Source organism: Bombus pyrosoma, linkage group LG4 (genome assembly GCF_014825855.1).
Source record: "Bombus pyrosoma isolate SC7728 linkage group LG4, ASM1482585v1, whole genome shotgun sequence".
NCBI lineage: Eukaryota > Metazoa > Arthropoda > Insecta > Hymenoptera > Apidae > Bombus > Bombus pyrosoma.
In genome coordinates this window covers 11,275,814-11,295,369 of record NC_057773.1, presented here as the reverse complement: position 1 = coordinate 11,295,369, position 19,556 = coordinate 11,275,814, and the positions used below count along the sequence as shown (strand labels likewise).

General features: G+C 47.8%; 1 protein-coding gene across 6 annotated transcripts in view; it reads left to right on the top strand.

Annotated features, from left to right (window-relative positions):
• The window catches only part of LOC122566552, a 258,455-nt gene extending 239,218 nt beyond the window's left edge, over positions 1-19,237 (top strand). For 2 of the 6 annotated variants that reach the window (XM_043723979.1, XM_043723980.1), the window contains 8 exons: positions 2,581-2,778; positions 10,950-11,162; positions 11,694-13,328; positions 13,855-14,097; positions 14,411-14,866; positions 15,044-15,319; positions 15,825-16,094; positions 16,180-19,237. In XM_043723979.1, the coding sequence (XP_043579914.1) occupies positions 2,581-2,778; positions 10,950-11,162; positions 11,694-13,328; positions 13,855-14,097; positions 14,411-14,866; positions 15,044-15,319; positions 15,825-16,094; positions 16,180-16,370 (3,482 nt within the window). In that variant the 3' untranslated portion in view covers positions 16,371-19,237. Of the gene's footprint in view, positions 1-2,580; positions 2,779-10,949; positions 11,163-11,693; positions 13,329-13,854; positions 14,098-14,201; positions 14,867-14,984; positions 15,320-15,778; positions 16,095-16,179 lie in introns of those variants that run through there. The other 4 variants (XR_006316550.1, XM_043723981.1, XM_043723983.1 and 1 more) reach the window with 4 other exon arrangements.
• Positions 19,238-19,556: the final 319 nt, after the last annotated feature.

Genomic DNA, 19,556 nt, shown 5'->3' with positions numbered 1-19,556 from the left:
ACGATTCAAGAAGAAATCGCGAGACACCCACGGGAAGCAAGAAAAAAGCAAGTGGAACGACTACGAAACGACTACGAAACGACTACAGCTGGAAGGTCCCTTTGAAAGCAACAGGATTTGTCGTACAGAAAATTGTAAGGGGCGGACCGAGGAGGGGAGAGGACGAAGAGGCAGCGCGCGCGCTCCCTGCATGACAGCCAGACAATGCGGCCTTTTGTACTTTGTAACGCGGTGCTAATTACTCCGCATCAGCCACAACCCTTAAGGTACACGCTGTCGAACCCTTTTACCGCGAGAAACCACTGAGAAAGCAGATTAACCAACAAAACGAGAAGAGAGCTAGCGAAGAACGCGCGAGCCTGTCGCCCGCCGCTTTGACATGCAAATACTCGCGATAATTATACCGGGAAACGATGGTTCGCGCTTCGTTTTTACCGCGAGCGCGGCCCGATTCAGCACCATCGCCACGATACGAATTCCGTGAGTTATTTCTCGCAATGCTTCCGCTTTGCGGTGGAAATTCGCGACGAAACGAAATCGATACTATGGTTCGGTCGACCAACAGAAGCATCGTTTTCGCCGTACAGATCATTTCCTTTTAGCAGAATTCGCGAATACGTTCGTTTCCGTGCGCGTTCTCCGAGACTCCGTTTGACGTTCGATCTCGAACGCATAGGCGAACGAACATCCCGGAAATGTTCAGACAGAACTAGGGTTTCGATTCCCATTTACCGTTCACGTAAACGACTGTGCGCGACGCGATATTCTTTTGCCCGCTGATGGGGGGGGGGATGAACTCGAAGGGAATTTCAATCGGTAGATGCATCGGCGTTAAAGCAGTCGGACGCGAGTGTCGCGCTAAAGATTTTCCCTGTCGTGGTTCCCTCGGAACATTTCTCGCCTCCTTTCCATCCCTCTTTGCCGTTAGTGGGAGTTCTCGCGGAATTTTTCCGCTTCTCCGCGCTTCAGTCGTTGACTCGATGCTGAGAAGCAACGATACGCGCAGCTGTTCGCGGAACCGATGCATCGTCGATCGCAGTTCCTTTCGAAATTTTTCGATCTCGTTGATTCGAAAGATCGCCAAAATTTCTAGAACGCGCGATGCACAATAGAAAACGGGATTCTTCCTCTAGAGAGATTAATTAGGATTTAAATCGCGTAACGTTTTTCAATCTGACCGAAAAGTCGACTCGTAAACGAATGCCCGTTGAACTCCCTCTTCTTCCCGGTTTCTAATTAAATAACAACATAATTCACCGTCTTACGTTAAAACAATTAAATAACGTTTAAGATTCAGCGACGGCTGCCGGTGCTTTTCCATTATTTCGCCGTTGCCAGCAGCCAACGCGAGAACCCAACCCTCGAATTCTTACGCCTTTCGCTTTCAATTCCCGTCGTTTCTCCTTTCGTTCAGTCCTTCACTTTCCCGCCATACCTTTTCTTCCCTCTTTTTTCTCGGTTGAACTCTTGCGCCGCACTCGTATTGTTTTATGATTTTAATAAGACTTTTTCGTTTACCTATCGGCAATATCTCTTGGCTCGAGAACTTGCCGCCTTTTCGCGCTGAATTCCAAAGTTTCACCTTTTGCGGACGAAGAATGCCATTCTGGCTGAGTGTGCCGTAGACCGGCAGATTCTACAGACATTGGGAAAAAATGGAGGCTTGAAGAAGATGACTGGAATCGGATATCAGCCAGATATCGAAGATAAGTAGAATTACACCGTCGTGGTCAGACACTGACGCGTTGACCTGAAGTTCGTTCGATGGAAGAATCCGAGTTGCCGTTTTTAACGGTCCTTCCGTAAATAACCACGGGCGTCTGAACTCGCGAAATAACTGCCATGCTCGATTACATTCATTTCACCTGTCACCGATGAAAGCCACGGACTTGTAATGGTAACCGAATTAATCGGTTCCAATCTATCCTCGGTATAAATTCGTCGCTGACGAGTTACGCATTGTAACTATGATCGAGCGTTGATCGCGCTCGCATTTCCCATGGCGGCCTGGTAAATAGTAAACAAATTAATTGTCGCCGACCGGGACCACAAACCAAGCGTCGCGATTGTTGCGCGCTACGTCGATCTGTAGATTTGCCATGTACATGGACGGCGGATTTTCGAAGAGCAACCGTGCGAATCGATCTCGCAGTGGCACGTGGTTGCACGAAAAGCGAGGGAAATCAATCGGGAGACCCATTGTTTGTTCCATGGTCACGATTAATCGGGCTGACGTATGCCACGCCTCGACATCGCATACAAGTGCGCCACACAACCGTTTTAATTTATGAATGATAACGTGTGTCTCTACGTATTTTGTGTCAACGGCGACGTATTTTTAAGAACCGCCGGTGTCAATTAGTCTGACGCTGTTCAACCGTAGCACAATTTATGTTGGATACTCGAATCGCGTATAGCCAGTGAAAGCGAGGATGAGCAGAGATGTCCAACGATGGTTAACGGCCGGAAGTCACGTAGCAATCGGCTATCGACGTTATAATCGCTTAGAAGAAGAGCACTTTGCACTCATCCATAAAAATTCGATATTTGTATAATTGAAACTTTGTTTTACTCTTTCAGGCAAATCTCATACGATGTTGGGCACACCGGAGGCAGGGCACACATTAGGAGCGATCCCGTGCGCGATAGCTTGGCTTTTCCGTGGAATTTCCGAGCAGCGACAAAGGACAGGCGCCAGATTCAGTGTAAGGGTCAGTTGCGTAGAATTAACCACCGGCCAACAGCAGCTGAGGGATCTTCTCGCGGCTCACGCCAACGGTAAGTAAATACGAGCCGGATCACCGACATACCAGCCATGTAACCGCTACACAAGGTGTAGGTTGAGATAATACGACGAGAAAATGGAGAAACAAGATGGAAACGCAAATACTCTTTCCACGTTTACCTGCTACTTTCCAGCAAGTTCGTAAGAAACATCAGAAACTGAAGACTTATCTCTATCCATCCATCCAGACACAGACACGTCCATTCATCATCCGAATCACCCAAGTTTGAATCGAGTCGGAGAAAACGAACCTTGTGACCATAGGACGCCGGATAGAGTTTCGGTTACAAATTACGCGCAACATTTGTAACGTAATCTCCGCAACGGCGTCGAACTTTTCTCGTTTTAACGCACTCCGATCGCGATAGCATTGTTGCTCGCGGCGTGTCGAAGAAACTTGAGTCGTAAGAAACACTTGTCTCGAGCTTGGTCCCCCCGTTTTAAGAGTTCCTCTCCTCTAGTCTCTATAAAAGGAACGTCTTAGATCAATACGTATGTCTATGTTCGTACATATATACAGATAAACCTAAACGCAGGGGGGTTGAAAGTTTCCACGGGTCCTCCGTGATAGGGTTGCACGTTCGCCGCAATTAATTCGATGCTTGGAACAATGCGGGGAAGTACAATCGTTTTGGATTAATTAGTGCCGAGTGCAGCGAAGAGAATTGTCGTCCGTCGATAAGCTGATTGCGGAGACTTGGTCTAATCTGCAGAACCTTGTTTCCTCTACCCAATCATGGATGCGTGGAAATCGATCGCGCGAATTCTAATTATGGTTATACCTGATAAATCGTATTGCTGTTTCGAAGAGCGACACACGCTCAAATGTGGAAACAATGCTTGTTATAAGGAACAGTCTAAGATAGGGTTAAAATATTTTACCAACAATCGGCGAAGATGGAGGAGAGAAAAATTACAATTTTCTGAGAATATCGATCGATAATGGACAAAATAGCGGGGCTCAAAGTGAATTTGTCATCCTGGAAGCGTCGTCGAGGTAAATTATATCGATAAAAAGGGAGTAGGCGGGATCGTAAGAGCCCGTTACGGTTTGAAATGCGCGGACTCGGCATGAAATAAAGAATTACCGGTCGGAGAGGCAAATTACATCCGAAAATCGCATGTTCCGCTCACTTGATACTCCAGCTCGCGTTCCATCGAGCATCCATTTCAGACGACTGGCTTCTCAGCGTCCTTCGATCGACAAGAATGGTCAGTCATAATGCCAAGAGATGCACTGATCGAACGGCCGTAAAAATGAAATCGTTGCTTTCAATTCTTGCTTCTTTTGGTACTCGTCGCATCCGTAGTAGATTCGGTGGATAGTATGGAGGAAACAGGACGAGAATCGTCCCGGTCGTCATTTGGTTTCGTCTTCACGGACCACCTCGTCCACTCGGTGGCCCGTAAAATTGAGGGGTAAGATTATTTCTGATCTTCCCTCCTTTCGTCTTCCTCGTTTTCTCTTTGTCTTATTCTCTCCCTCCGTACTCTTCTTCCTTGTTCTCGCTCTTTGCTTGCCGCCTGCGAAAGAATCGCGACGAACAACTCCTAGGAGGACTAATAAGAAACCGAAGGGTGGATTTTTCTCTGCTATGGTGCACTTATGGGAACTCTCTCAAAGTCGGGGAGCACGAGAAACAAGCTTTCTTCGAACCATCTCTGAAAATTAACCTTCGTCCACTTCTAACCTTCTCGATTTTCTTACGATATCGTTGAATAGCCGATATCGGGGGAGAACCATATTTTCGCATGAACTTTTCATGCTTGTCCGAGGTAATTGCCTCGCGAATCATACGCTCCGCCGTTCTTGGAACTCTGTTAACTATCGAGGGAATGTATCAACGGCGCACACGATGTTTAATGGTGGTTTTTTTTTCGGAAACGACCGAGCTTTATCGCGCACTTAAACGTGTGTAGAAATTATCGTCGAAGCGATCCACGTGGGTGGTATGATGCATTAAGATCGAATTTAAAAATTAAAAAGGCTACGCGGTACGGTACGTGGACACGCGGTGCATTAAGAAACAATTCACGGCGTACAATGTAACCGAAGTTATCGTGATCGTGCCGTGAAAGAGGATAAATGCAAAAGGGTCATAATCTCAAAGGGTTTAGAATCGTAGCAAATTTCGCAGCTGACATTAACGCAGAAGTCGCGTGCCATGTTGGAACGTGGCATATTAAACTGCGGCGTCGAACGGAGCAGAATTGCTTCCTCGAACGTTGCCGCGCACAGAGGCCCGTCCATAAAATGGTACCGATTCCTTTTTTCTTTTTCTTTTTTTTTTTTTTGCCTATTTCGCAAGCCTTCCATGGCACGCCTTTAATTTATGTACTCCGTAAAGCAGAGGGAGCTCTCAGCTTTCTGTTTCAAAACGAACGCGATGATGTACATGTCTGGTAAATTTCAAGGGCCAGAAATTTTCTCGCTGTTCATCTGGTTGTTTGTTCAAAAAGCTCAGTACACGCGCTGCTTTCTTCGAGTAGGAGTTGTTTCGAGCTAATTTCAGTTTAGAAACGCGGCGCGTGTGCGGATCTAAGTTTTAACGAAAGACTCTGTTTCCGGTTGACTGAAACGCCAACTGATCAAGACGCGGTGCAATTAATTTTCCAGCTTATTAAATAATTAACTCGTATCTCGAGGCCTGCAGAAACGTTCGACTGTCGCTTGTTTCATCCTCTCCTCGTTCCGACTTTCTCAGGGCGTTTCTCCGTCCTTTGTCGTTGCCTGGTGGCTTGGCGCACCGAGAGAGCGTCGTTTCCCTCAGCCGACACACCCTCGAACTTCGACTTTTCTACCGGTGAACTCGATAATCCCGGCCCCGGTAATTATTTAAAGTTTTCGGCGTCTCCCGGGTCTGGAAGACCCGAGGACCAGAAACGAAATACCTTTCGTCTTTGCGGTAATTTACTTTTGTTTCTTTCGCCCCTGCTCCGCCTCGGTTAATCTTTACTTCCGCACCATTTTCGTTGGGTTTCTATTCGTCTTCCCATGCCGAGTGTACGCGATAAACGAGTTCTCAGGAACGCTGGCGCCGCTTTTTGAGAGTAGAACGAAGAGGATGGGACACGCCGTGAATCTGGTGTGTATATACCGTGCAAGTTTTCGAAGCGGCCGCGTGCATTTCAATGGTGGCGAGAAAGGAAAATATTTTCTAGGATATTTTTCGTATGAGATTCTCTCGCCGCGAGAGAGGCGAGACGAACGGCGGAGCTCGGGGCTCGCAATAATTTTCATCGTGACTCGCGCCACGGTTATTGTTTTATACTCCTCCGTCGGGTTGGCGCGTAAAGCGGATAAGAAGGAAGATAAGGACGAGGGAGGAGAGAATAATGGAGGAAACGTCGTCGTAGCTACGCCGTCACTGGAGCACGCGGCTTTTAACGTAACGCGCATAAAACGCAGATGGGAGTGTTCTTCCTTTAGTTTTGTTCCGCGGAATGCTCGGAACGGAGACGGCGATCGATGGAGAATTGAAAGGAGTAGCACGGGAATTTTTATTTCCCTCGGCTCGTTCAGGAATTGCGAGGGAATTTTCATTCGATTATGATCAACGTTACGTATCACCTCTTGTGCCGGTTGCAAATAGGAAGAAAAGCGTTTGTTTCATTTGCAAATGCACCGGCAATGCAAAGATATTTCGCTGCCATTGGAAACAGAGGCGGCGCTTCGATCGCGCGAATTATTTGTCAATATCCATTTGTTTGTTGGCTGGCCGAAACGATCGATCGAATAACCTCGAAGCCGCGTGTTTGCATTTCGATATACACCAGAAAGTACATGGGATCGATAGGGGAGTCGGGCATGTAACCAATGGTGCATTTGCGGTCGAAAACAGTTCCTATTCGTTCTTGCTTTCAAAACGTGTATCGTCATTCTGTTACCAGCTATTTTATTCATCGAATCGCATCGGTTTGTTCAAATTATTCGGAGGATATTAGCCTGCTCGATGGGCGAATTAGATCTGTCAAGTTGATTTCTAGCGCGGACGCGTTTCATCCGCAAATTTTTCACGTCGAAACACATTCGTTGAATCATCAATTGTCGACGTTATATTTGTCATAAAATCCCCTTCCGTTTCTTTCGAGTCCCCAGGATGAATCGTTTACCGGAGACGGTAACTTTTACGAGGGGGATACGAAACGGGATCTACCGTGCGGTTGGCAATTAAAGAAAACCATCGTCGTCTTATGTACCGGCTGGCTTTCGAGCAAATGGTAGCGAGCAATGGCCCATGCCCCGGCCCTCTGTTCCGCGTCGAGCAGAAATTGGAGATCGTTTCGTTAACGACAGCTTTCCTCACTTCGTCACTTGAAAGTTTAATGACGCGAGGTCTTGCCAGCTTTCGGCCGGAAAGTAAATTGTTGGTTTACGCCGGTAATAATTTTTCTTATACCATCGTAAAAGTCGAACGTCGCGAATGTTCCGCGATCGAATGACTTTGACGTCGATCTAGTCTCCGAACCACCTCTTTCCCTTACAATTTCTCTCATGAACCCGAGGCATTCGTTTCCGCTATGTGAGAATCAGATAAAAATTTAGTCTTCGTTGGTTTTAGTAGCGCCGATGATTTTTAGAATTAACAACGCGGTTGCTTTAACGAAAGATCGGGACGCTGCGAGATATTGATCTGGTGGTAGCGAAGTAAAGGGAAAATGCAATTAGAAAAATCTGACGTAGAAATTGGAATAGATCGATCCAGGAAACGGTGGGAAGAGAATATCCTAGAGTTTGAACAAAACAAACGTAACAGTAACAGAAGCGTAGAGCGAACCATATGAAAGAATAACACGTGAAGTTAATTTTAATGGCCGTTCCATGGATTAACAGGCGAACGAGGGAAGCCCGCGAGGCGGCGTCTCTATTATCCCGTTCCCCTTTTTGCAAGATTTCACCTGATATGCCAGTGTTTGCCGAGCGTACGGAAAATTCTCGAAAGCAACGGAGCGCGCACGAGCCAGCTTCCCACGCGTGTTTCATTAAGAGATTCGATTCTTCGCGATAATAAAAATGTACCCTCAGCTTCTTCCTCCCAGCGAGCGGTTGTTCCGATCGGAGACGTGCGCGGTCATAAGAATCGCATAAAGCCATTGAGAAGGGAGAGCAAGCAATAAGTCCGTGAGTATTAAATTAAAGGCAGCTCGAATTAAAAGTACTCGCGCAATTTATTCCCGGCGTATAAATAAAGTTAACGACTAAATGAGCATTCCTGTGCTTATTACGGCGAGAAATGATTTATAGAAAACTTTCTCCGTCCGTCTCCCCTTCTTCTTCTTTCTTTCTCTCAGTTGGGGAAAAATACGCGGAACGTGGCTACGCGCGTCTCCCTACGGATCCTCGAGTTATAGTCAAGACGGGACTGACTTTCACGACGGACGAATATTCGCAGCCGCTTATTACCAGCTTTTCCCGTGGTTCCCTCCGGCTCTATCCGTAGTCTCCACGACCTACGACCTTCTCTACTTCTCATGGTACTACCTGAAACAGAACCGTGGCCCTTCGCCTCTCGCGTCCCCACGAGACATCGCCCACGAGGAGAACGAAGAGAACGAGAAAAAGCAGAAGAAAAATGAAGAGAACGGCGCGAGCCAGTGGTCTTTGCGTCGTACACTTATTTCGCCGAACATATGACCGTGCAAAGCACATCTTCCACAATTCCGTGCGACGACTGTTTCTACTTTAATACCAGGATCCGGGCGTTCGTTAATTTTCTTGCTTCCTCCCTCGCCGTTCCTCTCGTATTTCTTACGACACAAAACGCAAAGCGTATAACGTAGACACAGGAGAAGAAGCGAAAGGTCGGCGTTACGGGCGAATGGAGATGCCAATGGTCGAGCGAATTACAGGGAAAAGCTGCGCCATGTCCGACGAATTATTATCGATCCCCTCGAAAACGAGTTACCGCTTCCGCCGGTTCCGATCCGCGACTGATACAGCGACCGATGATTATCGGGCTCGCCGCGAAAGAAGAAAAAACAACGATGCCAGGAAGATTGAGGCTTCCCTCTGATTTTTCGCCCAGCCAAGAGAGAAGGTAGCGTTTAAGGCAGCGTTCTTTTCTGTTTTTCCCTCGTCGAACGACTATTATACTTCGAACCGTTTCGTCGTTTACTCTATTTTTAGACCCCTTAATAGCCGTCGCCCTATGTTAAACTTCCAGGCCAGTTTCCCTGCTAAGAACCAGCAACCGTTTCAAGGAGAATGTACCTATACGACACGTTTGGCAAAACAGTCTCGTCGGTTTTGGTCATTCAAAAGGCCGGAAACAGATTTTTTCACTGCCCATCGTTTGGTTCACCCTCGGGTAAGTCGATTGGCCGAACCCTGATAGTATTCGAAACGCGTCGAAAAACGATTTATCCGCCACCCTCGAACCCCATGCGAAGAGAAGACAGTGGTAAGCGGATCGCAGGGCGTATCCATATTCCGGCGAGTTCTCCTCGCGGAAGATCGGCGTTTTATTTCCACAGATTTCCAAGCAACGTCTCCTCGTATCTTCCATCGTTGCGAACCACCGTCACGCGGCACAGATGCCGACAATATTACTTTTTCCTGTCCTTTTTATGGATATTGCCGCGCCTCTGCTGCATTAGTACGTCCGAGCGGGCATGCTCTTCTTAGTAACGTCGCTTTGTTTTCGTTAATCTTGCTTTATATTCTCTGTTTTAATGAAAACGAACCGTTTGATCATTCGGAAACAAAGATCTTCAAGCTATAAAATATTTATGTCGTAAGATATTTTTCCATATTACGAGCGAGAGTTTCCTATTTTTGACTCGTATTGCCTTGACAAGGATCGAGTTCATAGAAATCTTGTCTGTCTGCGGTCTCCAGAGTAGTTAGAAAATGTCGTAAAAAGGAGATAAATAGCAGATATCATGCCGAACGATATAATGGAAACGGGGCAACCATTATGCGTTCTTTTACGATACTAAGAATACGTTGACGAGATAATAAACAGTTAATTGAACATTCAACAGGCAGATTAAGCAACTTGTCTAAACGGTTCTACAAAACAGTTCTACAAAACAGTTCTAAACTACTGTTTACGAGTATCCTTGTCTTTTTCATATTTGTCCAATGCACCTCGAGATTCCGTAACAAAAGGAAATATCAGATTTTTACGATGCACGTCTCGAAGAATCGATAGGCACATAATCGTTGTCTTTCAATATTCCCCCGGCGTCGTTTCGCATCGAAAGCTTTCTCCAAGGCGCTGGCAATATGTCACTGGCGAGGCTGTACATAAAACACGCTGGTTTACGAGCTGATCAGATGGCGCGTGTGTTATTACAAAAACTTCTGGAACCCTTTCTCGAACGCAGAAACTCGATAAAATTTTGCTCCTCTAGAAGGTTATAAATTTCTGATCAATCTTTGCGTCGGATCTTTGTATCGAATTCACGGAGGATCTATCAACTGGTAGGATCAAATCGGGATTTTTCATCTATCGAATTACGTTCCTGACGAGATATACTTTTGAAGAAATCCGTGATAGCAGAACGACGACGAGGCTGTAACAGTGCTTTTACGCTGATCACTGTTTACAGCTACGTTCCGCATTACGTTGATTATTCGCGCAAAGACCCGTGGCTATGGTCAAACACAAGCCAGTCGTCGATAGTTAACCGCGATAACGCACCGGGATATCTCTACGGCGCGCATCTTTCTACGTTTTATCGATGTCGTAACTCAGCTGGAGACGATCCGCGGATATTCCGCGGTCTAGGCGGGGCCGATTTACGCTTCTGTCTAGCGTCCACCTGCATCGCTATGCCCCTCCTATCTGCGATTTTATTTTTCCATCAAATAACAGCGTCGTCTACTAAACGTTGCTCGCGATTGACGCGCCGCTTATTTCCCCTTCATAATCCAACCAACGTTTTTCCTTTCGTCTCCGCCATTCTGTATTTCCTCGTGTTTCTCCGCGCGATACTTCCTTCGAGTAACAACAGGAGAAGTTACTTTTATCCTCGCAGAATAATACCATTGCGTTAAGTGTACCATTTCACTAACAACTTACAGAGGGCGTATTTATTACGGTATTTCCGTGTCAAAAGAAACCGTGTCGACACGTGTTATTATTTATCGTGTAGGCTGACGACGAGCGTAACAAGGGGAACGCGTGTAACGTGATTTGCGACGGCTCTTTGTTCCCAGATTCCGAGCAGTCGCCGGCTGTGTACTTGAGGGACGACCCACTGTTCGGCAGCCTGCAGCTGCAGCAGCACAGCGAGCTTCGTGCACCGACTGCGGAACGTGCCGCCTTCTATTTGGACGCAGCGGTCGCGGGCCGACAACGAGAAGACGGAGACGCGCACATGCTCTACACTCTACACGTTTATCAGTACAGCGTCGCCGGCAAGGGTGGAGGTAAGTCACCGTTTTCCTTCCTCCGCCGATTCCCTCTGCTCCTTCGTAGTCGCCGTTCGTAAACAACGTTTGTCATCGAGCTTCGTAAACCAGAAACCCTCTCTTGGTCTGCAGCGGCTTCCGTTCACGAAGAACGACGATTTTCCACCGGCTCTGTGAAATTGTTTCTATTGTTCCTCGCAGGGAATGGACCTGGAACCGTTGACCAGATAACGCGATTTACTTGAGTACCATTCTTATGTCGCGTATGAAACTTTTTGGGCACGCCGACACGAGAATCAAACGTTACGTTGACTGGCTGTTATTATATCCCCGTAATTTCTGGAAACTGATTTCGTGACACGAGCCTTCATCTTACGTTCGTAGAATAGATAAACGTGTCAGTAGCTCACGCGCATTTCGAAGTTCCTAGAAACGTTTCCGTTGGTAATGACCAGATAAAGTTCCGAGCGATGACCAGTTAACGTAACCGTATCGTAATCGATTTTTTCACGGACGTCGAATATATTTCTCGATATTTTTAATCCTCAGTTGCCGGAGGCAGAAGCAGGCTACACTTAATGGACTTGGGTAATTCGGATCGCGGCAAGTCTTCTGGCGGGATCCCCTTGTCGGGACTAGGCAATATCCTGCTAGCGATCTTCAACGGGCAGAAGCATTTGCCGTACAAGGAACACAAGCTAACTCAGTTATTGAAGGAGTGTCTCGGCTCGTTGACGTGTCACGCCGCGATGATCGCCCACGTGTCTCCCAACGCTCAACACTACACGGAGACGCTAACCACCGTGCAACTGGCCTCCCGCATTCACCGAATGAGGCGAAGAAAGATCAAGTTCGTCGGTGGGAGCACGCAGGGGACAGGCAGCGGTGGAAGTTCCGGCGAAGAAGCGGCCAGGCAGAACAGCGAGTGCGATCCGAGCTCCAGCGATCTGTCGGCGGATACGGTGATCTATGTCGGTCCCAGTACGGACGACGCGACGGATGGCGAACATCCCCCCGTTTATATACCCAGCCTGAATTCCGGAGACAATCGTTGCGCTATGGGTAGAGTGCTTCGTGGATCAGCTGCGGAAAGACCTTGCAAGATGCCGGAAGAACGCAGTCCGGTTCATAAATCGACGAAGGCGGTGAAGACCTTGACGCAGACAGCCTCGAAGCAGACTTCTCCGGCGCACACCGCCACTCCGAAGGCCAGCCCGGCCAGGAAAATTTCGTCGACCAAGGTTCCTTCGTCGAAGGTGAACGATTCGCCTGGAAGCAAGATTCCAGTTGCTGCGCCTAGCGGTGGTTCGGACGAACAGTGGATAGACGGTCCCAGGATCTCCAAGTCGAAGGTCGCGGAGGCTAGACACATGTTGAAAGATCCTCACCACAAGAGGGAAACTTGGATCGACGGACCCATGCAATTGACTGGTCCGCCTACGTTGCAGCTACACACTCAGCAACATTCCTCTGGCTACGGATTCATGGACAGCCACAAGAAGAGTATGATTAGAAAGTGGGTGGAGAATCAGTCATCACAGATTCAGAAGAGCAGACACGCAGCAGCTAGAATCGAGTCTTCGAAGATGTCCGGACAGTCGTCGCAGTTTAAGGAACTAACCACGTTCAAGACGTGTGGAGCTATGGACGACGACGATACTTCGTTGTCTACGGTCGAGAGTGACAGCTTGAAGGCGAACGAGATCGAGGATATCACCGAGAAATTGGGCGCCAAGCTGAATCTTCTGAACGTCAAGTCCAACACGGATTCCGGACTGGATCTGACAGCCAGTCCTGTCATGGACGACAGCGTGGACAAAGGGAAGCTGGATCTTCAGGAGGACGAAGACGACGACGAGGAGATCGTGGTACCTCCACCGTTGCCCCTCATAGAGCCACTGAGCAACGGAGTCAGCAGAGAAGTCTCGATGGAGAGCCTGAATTTATCGCACAAGGACATAGTCCTGCCATCCAGGCACTCGTTGTCTTCCGAGGACGAGATCTTAGAGATCGTCGAGGTCGAGGATTTGGAACCCGTCCCCATGCAGGACTCGTGTCTTCAAGTGACGGAAGAGGACATCGCGATGTGTATGGGGGAAAATCCTTTGCCTGAGAGCGATCAAGAGGAGCATCCTTTAAGAATTCTCAGTCAAGAGAATCTCACCGTCGTATCGACGTTCACTGGTAAGTAAATATCTACGCAGTATTCCATCACTCTCTTCGGTATTACCATCCGCTTGGATCGCGGAGTATTACGCGTGGAAATATTTAGAGCTTTCCACGATGGTTTCTCGCGACGTTCATGCCGCAGCGTGTTCTCTCCGCCGTTCTATCTTTCGACTCTTTTTCTCGTTCGGAGGGTACTCGAACGAAATGCTTCGAAGATTGTTTCTGGAGAGAATCGATTCTTAGATCTTTCTGGCTTGGTAATAGCGCGCTCGATGGAAAACAATCATATTGCGAGGAAAAAAGAGAAGAAAGCTCGAGGATTGTAACGATCGAGAAGAGAGAAAGGGAGATTGGAAGCGGCTCGATATAATTACTCGTCAATACTCTCCGTCTTCGAAGCCGTGCTCGGAAGAGTCTGCTTCCAACTAAATGCGCTGTTCCTTTTCATCGCTACTTATCTTGCCATTTCTTTCGTTTTCATCGATGACCGAGCAGCGTCTCGCTAGATAGACAGAAGAAACGAATATGTATTAATTTCCAGATTCGATGTCGGTGATGTCGGACACGGAACGATACAGGCCTCAGTATCCGCCTCCAGTTGGCGCCGGTGTCCTGCCCAGGCCATACTTCGACCACGAGGATTTCCTAGAGCAAGAGACCAGGCACAAGTTCGACCAATTGGCTCGACTCCACGAGCTCTACCAAAGCAAGCTAGCGCTCGCTAACGTCTCCAACTCGGTCACCTATCAAAGGGAGAACTCTTCGAACGTCAGAGAAGCTCCATGTAAGTTTCCGAAAGTTTGTTCCGAACAAGAGGACGCTACTCGATCTTTCACCAACTGTGTGTGTTTTCTGTGTGCGTTATCGACCCTTTCGTTGCGTTTCTAGACTCCGACTTTCTTCCTTTTCCGAACCTCATAACCGCAAAAAAGGCTGTCGCCTTCGATCGGCTACGTCTAGCAAGAATCTGAACGAAACGAAACCGGCAACGAGAGGGTCGAGTCTCGCCGAGAAGAGTCCTCTAAAACAAAATCACCCTGTCAGCCAACCGGCGTAGGTCTACAACAACTATCACATTAACGCAGGACAAATTCCAGCCGCCCCCGTCTTCCGTCCGCCGTCGCGCTGTCAGTCCTTGTCCCTCTCGGACGTGATGTTCAACGACAACGCGAGCAATCACGGCAGCATCTACAGCGAGCCCGCGTACATCGCCGGCAAGTCCGATCAGGAGAAGATCTGCGACAATTGTCGTCAGAGCATGTCGAGACCGGCCACTGCTTCCTACTGGTATCCGAACAGTGTGGCGCACATAGCCAGCCCTAGGAGATACTGTGGCAAACTGGGTGACTGCAACATCTCCAGCCTGAGGCATCCTGATGGCGCCTCGAATCCTAATCTCAAGGAAGAGGTGGAGAGGCTACCAGGGAACGGAGCTTCAGGTTCAGATCCAGAGGAGGAATACGTCGAGGCGAAGAAACTGTTCACGGCGGCTGAGAGGCCTGAGAGGACTGTCACTGGCAAGTCAGATATCGAGGAGGATCTCAAGGTTCAAGGTGAGAGTTCCGATTTACTCGATTAAAAATTGGAAAGCGATTGTCGATTAGCTCTGGATTATTTGGAACGATACAGCATCGATAGGATTCTACAATCATTTTCTTTGTTTTGCTGTAGCTGAAGTTTGGTTTAGGTATAATACTATTGAGAGTATTGTATCTCCAACTTTCTTGCAGCAACAGCACCGTTGCAGCTGTCTATTCCATCGCCGGCGCCATCCTCGGGTCGAATGCAGCGTAAAATCACAAGTCTGGGCTCTTCGATGGGCCTGAACAAGGAGGGCTACGATTCTGGCGCCGATTCCACGCCACGGGCAGCGAAACTCTCGCCAGCTACTTTGTCCAGGCATCGTGCGGAAAGTTCTGGCTACGACAGCATCGTCAGAGATAGCGAAACCAGCAGCATCGCCAGCGACTCGTCCAGGCATACCGGAGCTCTCCAAGAGCATCAAGGTATATTTATCGCCGATTTCCTGATACTTCTCCGCGATCTCGAACGAGAAACGCTTGCAGCGAAAAATAAACATCATCTAGAGAAAGATCGATAGAAACGTTCCAATTACGTTGAGTAGTTAGTTCGTAGTTAACTTCTCGAGAGATTGACCGATACCGCATGTCCTTCTTCTCATTTCATTAGTAACTGCATGCCATTAATTACGTATTCCCTATCACTCGAGGAATCTTGCACAAGTTAGTAAAATCGTAACGCTCTGTCAAGCGTAAAGCAAACGCAACTAATAAAAGACGAAAAGAGAAAAAATCTATGGATAACCGGAAAAAGAAATCTGTGCATGTTTGTAACATCTAACGATTGCATAAAGTCACGTAGATAGCTTAGCTTGCCAGCTAAAGCTCGGTGAAACGATGTAAAAACCCTCTAAAATGGTCCCTCCGTACGGTGGTTCTCCTCAGGTGGCGCGCTGGGGGTTCTAACCTCGACGTTGTGCGGGTGTTTCAGCGGTGGAACAGCGGGTGGCAGAGTGCGGGCTCCGGTCACGGGCCCAGTGCCGGGCCCATCTGCCACGGGCGCCATCCGCGCTGCCGGGGATACTCGCGTACACAAGCGAGGACGTGGACATCCTGGACAGGCGCGCACGGTTGCGCTCGGATCCACGTGGCACGATGTCCAGGATACACAACCTGCGACTACGGCAGCGCCTTCTTAGGCTAGAGCTGCGTGACGCTAAGAGGCGCCTAATGGTGCCCGATGCTCGCTGGAGCTATGATCGTAAGTTTCTTTCTACTGTCAAAAAGATCTCCTGCGTCGGAATGGAAGCTGTTTTACTATGATAAAGTTGGTTTACTATTTGTAGTTCACGTGGAGGAGAGTATGGACTGGCGAGATCCGTCGTTCCTGGAAGCGCTCGAGGCAGAGACGTGTATCCTGCAGAAGCGAGTGCAAGCCTGTAAGAGCCACGTTCTTTTGATCACGTGCTTCGACTCCTGCCCACGGCAACCATGCACGCGGCAGGCGGAATCGCCTACAGGGATTCGGATCACCTAACCTAGACTTGGGTCAGCGCGCTCAACCGCGTGCTGATCGCTAAACGGATCGCCAAACGGATCGCTATATGAACGATTAGAAACGAGACGAGCGAGGTCGCTGATGGGAAGAGAGAAATAAAGAGAAGAAAAGGGAATCGTCGTCACGATGTCGCTCGACTCCGTCCAATAGTTGTTAAATGACAAATTTAGTCGTATCGTGATCGTCGTCGCCATTGTTACGCACGTGTAATAATCGATCGTAAGGAAGCTTTCATCCCATTTTTGTGCGAGGATAAAGCGTCGTTCGCGTTAACGAGCCGAGAAACTTGTTGCGTTTGGATCTCAGGCTGTCTCCTGGATGCCGACGTTCCATAAAGAAGGGAATTTTTACGATGATTTCTAAGATGTTCTAGCGATGTTGAAACGATTGTTAACAGAGATAACGTGTAGAACGCGAGACGCATACTTGTTGACTTAAAATAATTTAGCGTACGAGTTGGTGCTGCATTTTTTATACCGATCGACCGTCGAGGACTCAACTGCTAGGTAAATTCACTGAGTCGTTGCTCCTGATTCGAATTCCAAATGAATTCCAAGCCGTCGAGAAATATGATCTTTCGATGATACAAGCTGCACTTGACAATTCAGAAGTGCTAAGCTTCGAGAACAACGCTGGGATAATTACAGCGAGCGATTTTGTGCGTTTAGAACCAGTTAACCAGTATCGAGGAAAGTCATTATAGCGTGTCGTGCGTGTTTGATCGATCGAAGATCGAGCATGGAATTCCTCTACGTAAAGAAACGGAAGATAAGAAGGTGACGAGAGAGAAAAGAAGACAGAGCAATTCCATTGAACTCTCGCTACGGTGCTGATCTTCGATCGACGATCCGGGATCGAAATTTAAATTCAATAGGTTCTTTTGGATCGCACCGAATTCGTATGGTAAAACGATACGTCGAATTTGAGGGAATAAAGAAGAGACAAACAGTGCAACATGATGATATAAAGAATATATGTAATGCTATAAAGAGGTGGTAGTCATCGGGTGATAGTGCCGCCAAAGGAGAAAGCAAGAGAATCCTTTCGTATGGTAAACGATTGACGGAATAAAAGTCAAGGGTAAATAACTGCGATGAAACGCGTCGTAGTCATTGTATTTAATGCACGCACGTTAATTCAAGAATATTATCGTAGCTTTAATCGTTATCAACAGTTACCGCACTTCGTAGGGCTCTGTAATTCACTTTAGAAGCGAAGATGAGAACCGATGGGAATGTGAGAGCGAGCGAACGAACGAGAGAACGTGCACGAGAGAAAAGCACAACGGGAGGGATGAAATAACGAGCGCGAAAGTAACCGAGAAAAAGATGCTGCGCGACAGAGTGTTACTTTTCCACGGTAAACATATTCGTAATCGTAAAAGTTGCTCGGTACGCCAGCGCTCTCTGTTTTTTCGTGTGAGATGAAAGATGCATAGCGAACGTTTGAAAGAAAGGGAGAGAGGGAGAGAGAGAACAGGATGGAGTGCGCGAAGTTTAAACGCGAGAATCACGCGTAGAGCCAAGACGTGGGCGTATAGATCGTGGAAGGGAGAACGAGCCACGGAGAATGAAAATAGACGGGATGAAAATAAATCGGGAATGCCGGTAATGCGCGGCAGAAACAGACAGATTCCAGCTTTCTGATACAAACTGTGCCGTGTCCGCAGCTGATATCGATGAAAATCGCCCGGGTCTCTGCCGCTCAATCGCTTGTATATGGCTATGTATAATATCATATCCGCGTTCTTCGCTCCTTACGCGATGTGCAATCTTAGCCCGCCCATATCGCACTGCCAATCTAAGAGCTTAATTCCCTTTTATACATATACGATTTAAGCATACCAGATTCTACGTTGGTCTATAAATATCGTCAAATCGATTCATAAATATTTCCAGAAAAAGCTGCTTCGCTTCTTGAAATTTTTCTTACAACTCAATGTCAGTAAGAGCAACGAAGCGATAGTGCGTCTAGTTTAGTCTTATCTGTCCAGATTTGATGGTATCTGTAGACCGCAATCACGAGTCAGACGTATATTCTGACGATTAAGACTAATCATTAAAGCGGGACAAGGCTGCACACAATGAGCAACGAGCCTGCTTACCGAGCAACGCAGGATCGCCGATCCCCGCTAGTTGCAGAGAATCGTTCTCGAAGCTACCGGTCAGATCGATCGTAAGCCGAAATTCCTGTGTCATTGTCCGTTGTTAAACGAACCCGTACGCTATTCGTCCAATTGTTCTTAACCCGCCACTGCCGAATACACGCGTCCCATGATCGATCATCTTCGATCGTCGTCCTCCGCGCGATGTTCATGACTTCTTCCTTTGTGGTTCAGTTCAATCCGAACTTGTCCTGCGACCGATTCAAGACGCGTTCAAGGGTGTTCGCAATACGCACGACGATCTTCTCTTCCCGATTGTACCTTCCAGGAATCGCTTCTTTCTTTTTTACCAAGAAAGATGCCGTTTCAAAATAAAATAACCCCATCTCGAGATTCGATACTCCAATCGTCTCCTACGTTACACGTTTCCTTCTCTTTTCTCCGTCTACCTTACCCGTTTTACGTTCGAGCTAGGGAAGCGCGTCACTCCGTCTACCGTGAAAATACGACTAGTAAACGATTTAACAAGTAATAGCAATTTACGATTAAGGATTTAACCGACCTCCGCATGATGCCGCTCGAGGAAGCGGCTAACCCAGAGTATAACACATACGCGCACACATACCTAACAGAAATACACGAGAATCTACCGTAAACACGCGCCTACTGTATCATAGTACTTGTATCATATTTATATTTTATATGTACAAATTAGTCATGTAATTTCTTGTAATAAAGATCAATTTACAACGTATAGAGACGAGCACGATTTTCGGACCGCATTTGTAACCTTTTTTTCTCGCCCGCGACGACGAGTTTTTCCCCCTCGAATTCCAGGCAATTTGGTCAGCGACCAAAGAGGACGGAAGAGAGGCAAGGGGAAGCCAGATTCCACGGAAGAATTCCTCGGACAAATTATTGGGTCGCGTTGTGAGCCGCGGTGCCCGACGAAGTGCGCGGCGAACGTAGAATTTGCTTCGTTCGACCGAGACTGGCCAACTATCAAACGATCCTCGTGCGAGCTCGCGACGAGCGAAGAACAATGCTCAAGGAGGTTGCAT